Below are 9,399 nucleotides of genomic sequence, written 5' to 3'. Positions count from 1 at the left end.
GGGACGAGAAAGACCAAAGAGAAAGAGAAAGACCAAGACGCGAGAAAGAGAACGAGGGAATCGGCGCCGCATCTATATACCCACGACCACACCACAGCCTCGTCATGGATTTTGTCTCGATCGACCATATCCTACCCGACCCGACCATACTCTGCGTAAAACTTGCCGCCATGCATCGAGACAGTGTCTCGCCAAGAAACAGCCAGTTCGGCCTCCCAGTTGTCAGCTGTCATGGTCCGTTCCGTCAGCCTGTCGATTGGGATGAAAGCTGGGCCAATCTCTTTGCCAGGCTCCTAAACCGCCTGTTCGACTTTGAGACATCGTTGCATGGGCCTTGGAATGAGCAATGTCAGGGAGACTTCAACAGGCTGATTGACCACACCATTCCCCGCCTTCTCGGCGCCCTGCAGTCTAATGGCCGCGTCATCAAACCGTGTCTCGTTCATGGCAACCTGTCGGCCAGCACCATGGCCCTCAACATGGACAATGAAGAGCCCATCCTCCTCGGCCCGCGCATTCTCTACGCTCACAACGAGTACGAACTGGGCGGCTGGTGCCGCAAGACTGGGACCTTGCCCTGGTCCTTCTTCCGCGAGTACCAAAAACAGTATCCGCCATCCGAGCCTGTTGAGGAATGGGATGATAGACTCAAGTTGTACAGCATCAAGTTTAATCTTGAACACGCGATTGACCGTCGGAGCCCGAATACTCAACGGCAGTGAGTGGTTTTAAATCTATATCTCCGCAATCACTGATTAGTTCACAGAATAATGGAAGACGTATTATATCTCAATGATCGATATTTCTGATCAGGTGGATTTGATTCTGATGCATTGTAAGACGATGATAATCTCTTGCATAGGTTGAGGAGCATCTCGTCTAATCACTTCCATTTTGAATTTTCTGTTTGTACTCTCAAAGTCCAGGACCTGTTGACTGGCCTTTTGGTGGTTTCAACTTATGCATCGCCCAGCTGGATCAGTCTTTCGTTTCTTTTCCATCTCAAGTGCTGTATTCGCTGGCTGTCCCACTGGGTCGGGTTGCCCTTCAGGGGATATTGTTTTGCACATTCCTGGTTTAAAAGATGTCTGATGTATCTTAGCGCCCACTGTCGAGTCGCCGGGCGATCATCACAGAGCTGCTGCGCACACTACATCGTCTTTAGAGACGATAGCAAGCTCTACCGCATCCGCCGTTTTTGATTTAATTGCGTCGGGTCGCGCCGCAGTTGGTCATTGGCTTTCTCGCAGTCGATTGACGTTAATGAATGACAGATGCAATGATTCAATGCATGGTGTCAATATCCATGACTATTCGGATGCCTCATCCCTCCTGATAATGTCACCTCATACGAAAGCGGGACTTGCTAACTTGGCATCATCAAAACTTTCCCCGTTCACTCTGTCTCTGTGTGCCACTGGACGAATAGTTATGGATATAGTGTATCGCGTACGACAGAGAAACACCCAGCTCATTATCACTCCAAGGCGAGGTGTCTTTGTATCACTTTTTGAGCAGCAACAAGGAACCTATGGCCAGGCTATAGTCGCTATTCGCACACCTCTGTCGATTTTATGCAGCTTTGGACGCTCGACCCCAAGTACCTACAGGTACATGGCGTGACCGTCTTCTTCAACTCACATCGGACTGATGATTAACCTCCTTTCTGATCCCAGACGCCGAGTATCTTGTATCTAACAGTTCCGTACCATCAACAATTGTAAGTCGTTGCATTGCCTGCTCAGCCAGTGGTTCAGAGACTTCCTCGACCAAAGGATGAGGGTCACTGCGTCTCGGAGTCCGGCGTCCAGCACAGATCCTGGAGACGCGACATAGTCATCGTTGCGCCGTAACTATCTTGCTTCTAGAGGTCTGCTAGGAAAGACTAGGAGTCCATTAGAGGCGGTTCGCGTTGCTGGTGTACAGACCGACATAGTTGATGTGGCGGATCAAGATATCAAATCATACAAGCTCTAAAACGGTTCGTTTCTATTTACACCAACCCACTTAGAACCACCATTTGTCAACAATCCCTCCTGCTCAGGGAAGGTTGATCATGTTAAGAAGTTTATTACCGGGTATCCGTGCTACCCGTCTCGGAAACTTGTTCTCTGACATACGTAGTTCAACGAGACTCGAATGAATGGCTCCGGTACATCCGAGACTGCCTTTACCGGGAAAATCCCACTCAGTACCACGATGCACTTAGTTTTATCCAGCTTGCGGACTTGCTGAGAGAAGTCCACGATTGTCTTGCCGCTGTTGATCAACGAGTCAACGAGTAGCACTGTCTTCTTTCCCTCAACATTCTCCGAGCTGAGGTCCTCGGTGCAGCTAGCATTGAGGAAAATGCCTCGGGATTTAACGCCAAACCGTACAAAATACTGTAGGTCGTCCTCTGGATCTCAAACCAGCGACTCATCGCTGTCGTTCGTCTCCAGGAGCCGAACCTCCTGAAACTTTCGAAGTAAGACCTCCGCCTGTGCTGCGCAAGGATTCGTCACTGCCAAGTCCAAATCCACGATCAGGAAAGCCGGCACTTGGTGCGAGACCTTATGGTGCTTGCCCCGAAGCTCAAGGTCTCTTTTGATTCCCCTGGCCTGCGAGACGTCCAAGACACCCTTTTCTAGAGCCATGGACAACAGGCTCAGCGCTATGTCTTTGGCTAAGAAAAATCCTGTGTACAATGTTTGGTAGCAGGCCATAACTCAACCACCCTGCTTCCCACGCAACCCCGCATACCACGCAGCCCAACAACGCGTCACCATAAAACCTACTCCTCTTTTCTAACTATCACAACATCTTCTATTCTACCCCAAACAACGCCATTTTTTGAGGATATCTTTTTTACTATAAGATGAAGCAGTATAGTGAACATGAGCTGCAGCGGGCACTTTGGGATATTGCTGACGGGCTTAGTATCCGCGGGGCAGGTCGCAAATGGGGCATCCCAGAGGCGACTGTACGACAACGTCTCCATGGTACCCAGTCTAGAAATACTGCCTTTGGTAGACTGCAGCGGTTATCTCAGAACCAGGAAGGTCTACTTGCTGAGTGGATATCTAAGCAGGCTGCCCTAGGCTCTGCGTTTTGCCATCAGCAAGTCAAAGGGCTGGCTGAGCGTATGCTGGGCGATGGGCAGCGACCACTTGGGAGGAAGTGGATGCAGCGATTTCTTCGCAGAAACCCATCTATCAGAACCCAGCGATGCAGGGCAATTGACGCTAGGCGAATTAATGGGGCAACTGCTGACATTATCCAGGAATGGTTTCATCGCCTTGATCTGCCAGTAATCCTGCCTATTAAGCCAGCTAATAGATGGAACATGGATGAGACTGGTATCCTCGAGGGCAAAGGAAGCAATGGGCTAGTACTAGGATCGTCAGAGACCAAGTATATCCAGAAAAAACAGCCTGGATCGCGGGTATGGGTATCTCTGATCGAGTGCGTCTCTGCCAGAGGACGCGCACTTCCGCCTCTTGTTATGTATAAGGGTAAGTCAGTCTAGCAACAGTAGTTTCCTCTAGATCTTTAACCTTATGCTAGCTGGAAATTCATAGCAACAGAGAACAGCTAGACAACTGATCAGAATGCCCTAGAATGGCTAGAAAAGGTCTTTATCCCTTAGACTGTCCCAGAGGACCCTTCAGATACTAGACTACTAGTTCTAGACGCCTATCACAGCCATATAACAACAGACTTTCTGTGGCAATGCTTCCAGAACCATATACACCTCCTGTTTCTGCCACTGCACACATTACACGTCCTCTAGCCTCTAGATCAGTCAGTATTCTGACCTCTTAAGGCAGCCTATAAGAAGTATCTAAGGTACCTAGATATATAAAGCAATTTAACTGTAATAGGTAAGAGGAACTTTATAGACTATTATAGAAGGGCACGTCTAGACGCCTTGATTATCTAGGTTATTAAAAGTGGCTGGAAACACACTGGGTTATGGCTAGTTGATGTAGCGCAACCTTTATCTAGCCCTTTCGTGTCTAAGGCATCAGCCAGCTAGCCAGCCAGATAGCTAGACGGCCAGACAGCTGGGCAGTCAGGAAGTCAGCAGTGGGATGAAGCTGTATCTATAGTCCCATGGTTAACCCCGCGTAAGTCTACTGATCTTCAGCGTCAGCTGCACCTATTCAACCAGCTTACACAAGATACCCAAGAAATCTATACTCAACGCCACCTATTTAGAAAGGTCCAAAAAGGCTGGGACCAACAGGCCTATAGACTGACAGTCCTAGAGCGTCAGGCCCAGGCATTCCAGGCCCAGACGGATAGTCAGCAACAAGGCAGGAGAAAAAGGGTCCAGACGGACCCTAACACGACGTTCGCTAATATCGAGGATATCCGACGGGCGCAAATTGCTGCTGGCGAAGCAGAGAGTAGCACAAGTGAATCCAGTGGATCTGAATTATCTAGTGAAGCAGAAAGTTGCATCTGGGTAGGTGGTAGGGATGAGGAATAATGGATGTTGTTGATGGGTATGGTGATATTGATGGGGGTTTGGGGCTGCGTGGTATGCGGGGTTGCGTGGGAAGCAGGGTGGTTGAGTTACAGAGGCGGAAATGGAATCGCCATTCCGACGCTTTTCCTGAAGTCTTTGCCTCGGCTAGCATCGCGTTTGCGAGGTAGAGCAGTCCTGAGTGCCAAAGGAAGCAGTATGCAGACTGCGGATAGCTTTGCCGGTAAAGGAGCACGAGTCTCTTCAACTGGTTCACGGATGATTTGTATACGGCATCCGGGGTGGAGTCTTTGGAACTAAAGGCGGGAAGTCGCTGTCTAGGAGCGCCGTGTTGCGGAAGAAGAGGTCTAAACAGGTCCATGATGACCAAGTGATAATATATACTAGACACCGCTGTAGCTCCTGAACTTTATTGATCACTTGTGACTTACTGCAAAATCATAGCGTGGTGTGTACACTCATCGCCCTGAGCCATTTCGAGCGGCAAGCTATCTGCCCATTCCAAAAGCCGTTGGTAAGTCTCCGCGGCGAAGGGCAGAGTTATGGCATTGGCGCACGGGGCCTGTTCTGTTTGGTACATGGCTTGGATCAAGCTGTGGGCTATCGAGGAGAGGCGGCAGTGCTCACGAAACAAATTTTCGCTGTGTGTTTGTCTTTCGTGTTCTTTCGGCGTGTTCACATCTTCTGCAGCATGTATGCTATTGTCTGGCGGGGATAAATGGGGTGGGTGCTGGACCAGGCGCTGATGGACGTGCATCGAGAAAAAGCTTTGTCAGACCCATTAGCTTGCACACTTCAAGGTTACTGACAATGCATAAGATGCAAATTCAGATCACCGGGATCGAATTTATGTCAGAGAACGACTCTGGACAGATGAATTCTGCTTTGTGAAAAGTGAGGGAGGAAAGGGTTAGGACGGTAATGGGGATGGTCTGTGAGGGGAAATGGAACGAGCAGCTGGATTCATGAATCCAATGATGACGTACGTAAGATTGTTGAAAAGCGCCCACGCAATTCGGGCTCTTGCTCGCTGATATTCGGTGTTGTCGTTAGAATCGCTCTTTGATATCTGAGAAGGGTCAATGTCGAAAAGCTCGAGCCTTATGGACATCCCTAAGAGATCGCTAAGTAACTCCACATAATCTGCCCCTGCCCCATGGGAGATTGCGGTTATTAATAAGTAATACAGGGCAGCCACAGTACAGACATGATCTATGGCTTGAGCTTCTTCAGTGTTCTTCCACAATGCCTTTGCTTTATTATAAAAGGTATAGCTCAAAACTGTGGCCTCTGGTTCAAAGGCAGCATATGCCTGCTAGTTCAGCATAAGACTACGCATATAGTTGAATTATAAACTTATCAGTTGTGAAAACACTTACAGAAGCCCAGGCCAATAGCGCATGGATGAGAATTCGAGAACAAAACTCATTTTCACCAAGCAGCCCGTTCAGTAATAAGTTAACGTCAATCAGGGGCATCATTGGGTGATCGGTCTCGAGGTAGAGCTGTAGGACCGCGATGAAAAATTCGCTGGTGATGGGCACATCCGTCCATTGAGTTATGTCGACACCGAGCAGTCTATTGTCATACAGTGTGGACGGTCTGAGAGGCTCAACCAGACTTTCTGCGTCTGGGCTTCTCTCTCGACGTTCGTGGCCATATGGTGTAAGGTAGGAACTACCATCGGACGAGCCTGCAGTACTGAATAGATTTGCAAAGTTAGTGAGGATCTAATAATGCGCCGCCGCCAACAATAGCTTTAGGTACAATCGGGAGGTTCCTAGTACATTTCCAAGCCCGTTTCAGGGCTAGCAGAGACGTAACAGCTCCATCTGTGCTGCTTGACAATAGAAAAGCTTACACAATCTCGCCAGCTCCGTCCCATCGAAGTTTTCTTGGGAGCAGCAGGAACTCTAGGTCAATCCTGAGTGGCCGAACCGGCGCCCAGGTAGGGTAAGTAAGAGGATGCCTTGTCATCAGCTCGAATTCCAAGGAAGACTGCTTAGGTGGTAGAATTGCCCTATTGAGCGCAGCTTGCGACAACCCTACGTTGTACCTCCGCAAAGCTGAGCCCACCTCGGCCGGTTTGTTACCACTTCTCAGAAGCTTCAGTGCCTCTAGGGCCTCGTCATCTGGCACATGCTTCAAGATTTCAAGCAAATCTCCGGCGTCAGCATTGTTTAGAGCTTCTTCCTTGTCCACAAGTTGGGTTCCGGGGGGGATGGCCTTCAGAATGGAGTTGGTAATCAGTCTGTATTCACACTTACGACCACGGCGCAAGCATTGTGAGCATTCTGGTTTACCGTCGCACTGTTTAAAGTTGATTGTCAGTACTACTGGCTTGTATACGAGGCACCAATACTTAGCATGGCCAAGTGGGGCTTGGTCGGCTGCATTTTGGTTTCTGAAGAGGAAGGAAACCCCGCCGTTTACTTACGGCATTCTTCTTCTCCCGGCAGAAGTTGCATGCTTTCAAAGTATTGGGTCGTTGTCTTTTGCGTCCCTTTCTGTTACTCGCATGATTTTCCGTGATCTCTAAATCGTGACGGGGCCCTTGGGCGGGTTGCGGAAGAAGCGGACGAAGCCGCTGACCGTCCAGCGACATATGAAGACGATGATCGAGTTCTACGCCGATGCGTGCCGGGTGTAAGGTCTGATTTTGACGATCGAGAACCTCTCGGTAGTAATGTGATAATGACAAAAAGATTTCGAGACTTTAAAGATTTGTTTGCCACCTCGTTGGTCATTTCAAAGGGATGGATGACAAAGGATGAAATGAACCCCGGCCGCTCTTATGACACACTAGGAGTTGGCCTATACCGTCTTGGACCGTGTGGCAACGCTCGAGCTACTGACATGTGGCTATTGCCTATTTCGATTTGAAAATCCTTATATAAGTCTACGTGGGCTGCAAACTAGTGTGAAACAGGCAGCTGCCCACACCAGCCGGCGAAATTCCGACGTGAAGCCGATTAGACTCCGGAGGCCGAGTCACCACACAAGCTGATAGTGACGCACGGTCCAGCGGGCTTCTCCACGCTGTACATAACATGCAATCTGTCGGGCAGTGACATGACAAGCCCGGGGTAGGGGGTCAGTGTGATGATTGATTGATTGATTGATTAAATCACATTACGCCCCGATAGCGAAAGAGCAACTGCCGCTTAATTTCATAAGTCCTTTTATTTACAATCAGCCGTTCGGCTCGTCCAACCTTACATAAGCTTCTCCTTTTACTGGCTCCATGCACTGGGTATCCTATATGGTTTTGGTTCTCGTGGATTAGTTAGTCCTTCCGACTGGCTGGGTTGGAACTATCAAAAATATGGAGCCGCCGGAAGTAGCTGGAAGCGATCACGGGATATACATTGGGTAAATGGGTGGGCTGGGTCCTCATTCTGCTGCTGAGTTGACCAGCACCTTAGCAAGTCTGGATTTTCCATGTATTTCTGTAAATCAATATTCCTAAGAAGGGATGCTCCTCGTCAGCGGAAGTCTGCCAACACGTGTCTACTGATGGTGAGATCTGGACAAGAACCCGACGGCTATTCAATGCGATGAATAGTAGAAGTGAACTCTGATTGGAAATAGGGGTGATTTGCACTCCCCATTCGTGCTCCTTTTCTGTATGCCCGAAGGTTTAGGAAGAAACACCATCAGAAAGGAACAAACTTGAATGAAGTGTTGTTTAACATCATTGGCTTACGGCTTCGATCAGCCCGGAGTTGGCATCCATTACCCCGCCGGCCAGCCGATAACTATCGGCCGCATCAGTCCATGTTTCTTTATCTAGGTATCCTGGTGACTGAGCCACCAAACAACATCAATGAATGGAGACTCGGGATTTTCACGCATTAGGTAGTATCAGCGAATGGCCGTGGGCTACTGAAAAGCTATCGAACCCTGCGACTGAAACAAACTTGATAATCATAAAGCTGTAAGACGGCCCTTCTGACCAAAGATCGGTAATCCGCTGTCGTACATGCCCAGGATTTTGCTTAAGCTACAAGCCCATGCAAAGATGGAGGCAGCATCAATACTATTCAGACATAGATAGCCCGTTGCAACTGGATATCAAGTTACCCAACCGGACTCCGGTGTCGCCTTTGACCCTCAGCTCTTCGGACGAAGGTAGCACAAAACTAATTGGTACGTCTTTCAACGCATCTTACCATGGTCTAGTCCCTCAAATCACCGTTTCGCCAGAGGAACCCTGGTACGTACGCTTCGCAACGCACAAATGGCGTTAACTAGTAACGGGAAACAGTATCTTGCCGTTTCGAGTAAAGATTGGCGCATATCCTCGAGGAAGCTTTCCTGGTCGACAAACGCGAGGAGAGACGGCTCATCCCACTGAAAGAACCCAGTAATCAGCTCCGACACAATGCTGTCGTTGGCCAGATCGGTCCAAGGTTTTGCAGGGACCTTCAGAAGGCCTGTAGAGCGGTCTGCACCATTGGGATTGATAAACATGACATCACGTGGAGTTGTGTCGAAGTCCACTCCCTGCAACTCTTAAAGATCTCGACGGCTTCCCCTTCATGTCAGAGGTGTAGGGAGCGCAGGAATTCGTGAAGGTCTGTGTTTTCGCGTTCGAGTTCCTCCTTGTGTTTACGGATGGATATGGCTCGTGAGGTGTAAGGTTCTGTATTCCATTCGCATTGAACATCTTGGGACGAACGACGTCCACAATTTGACCGCCTTCCAGTACACTAGCAAGGGGTTCGATTTCGTCAGTTTTGTGACGTTTTCGGCGCATATCAGTTGACTTCTCTATTCCGTCTGCCTGCCTGCAATGCCAGAGGCAAACAAGTAAAGGTATGACTATGATTATCCACCAATATTCGTCACCACCTAGTAGTTTCCAGTAGTTCTGTATCTCCCTTAGGCGGACTTAGTCCCTAATAGATCTCACGGTTAGGATAAAC

The 9,399-nt window shown here is 49.0% G+C and overlaps 3 protein-coding genes across 3 annotated transcripts; 1 reads left to right on the top strand and 2 right to left on the bottom strand.

Annotated features, from left to right (window-relative positions):
• Positions 1-104: 104 nt before the first annotated feature.
• ColSpa_10346 (protein-ribulosamine 3-kinase, chloroplastic) lies at positions 105-722 on the top strand (the record flags this gene model as incomplete). The annotated part of the gene is made up of 1 exon (XM_049276558.1): positions 105-722. The coding sequence occupies one exon, from the start codon at positions 105-107 to the stop codon at positions 720-722; it is 618 nt and encodes a 205-aa protein (XP_049132515.1).
• Positions 723-2,405: 1,683 nt separating this feature from the next.
• On the bottom strand, positions 2,406-2,636 carry ColSpa_10345 (uncharacterized protein; the record flags this gene model as incomplete). Its single annotated transcript, XM_049276557.1, has 1 exon — positions 2,406-2,636. One exon carries the CDS (start codon positions 2,634-2,636, stop codon positions 2,406-2,408), a length of 231 nt encoding a protein of 76 aa, XP_049132514.1.
• Positions 2,637-6,328: 3,692 nt separating this feature from the next.
• ColSpa_10344 (uncharacterized protein) lies at positions 6,329-6,755 on the bottom strand (the record flags this gene model as incomplete). Its single annotated transcript, XM_049276556.1, is given in 2 exon segments — positions 6,329-6,722; positions 6,739-6,755. 2 exon segments carry the CDS (start codon positions 6,753-6,755, stop codon positions 6,329-6,331), a joined length of 411 nt encoding a protein of 136 aa, XP_049132513.1.
• Positions 6,756-9,399: the final 2,644 nt, after the last annotated feature.

Source organism: Colletotrichum spaethianum (assembly GCF_022836535.1).
Source record: "Colletotrichum spaethianum MAFF 239500 DNA, contig35, whole genome shotgun sequence".
Lineage (NCBI taxonomy): Eukaryota > Fungi > Ascomycota > Sordariomycetes > Glomerellales > Glomerellaceae > Colletotrichum > Colletotrichum spaethianum.
Note: the sequence above shows the minus strand (reverse complement) of the source record. Positions and strands in the feature narration are given on the sequence as shown.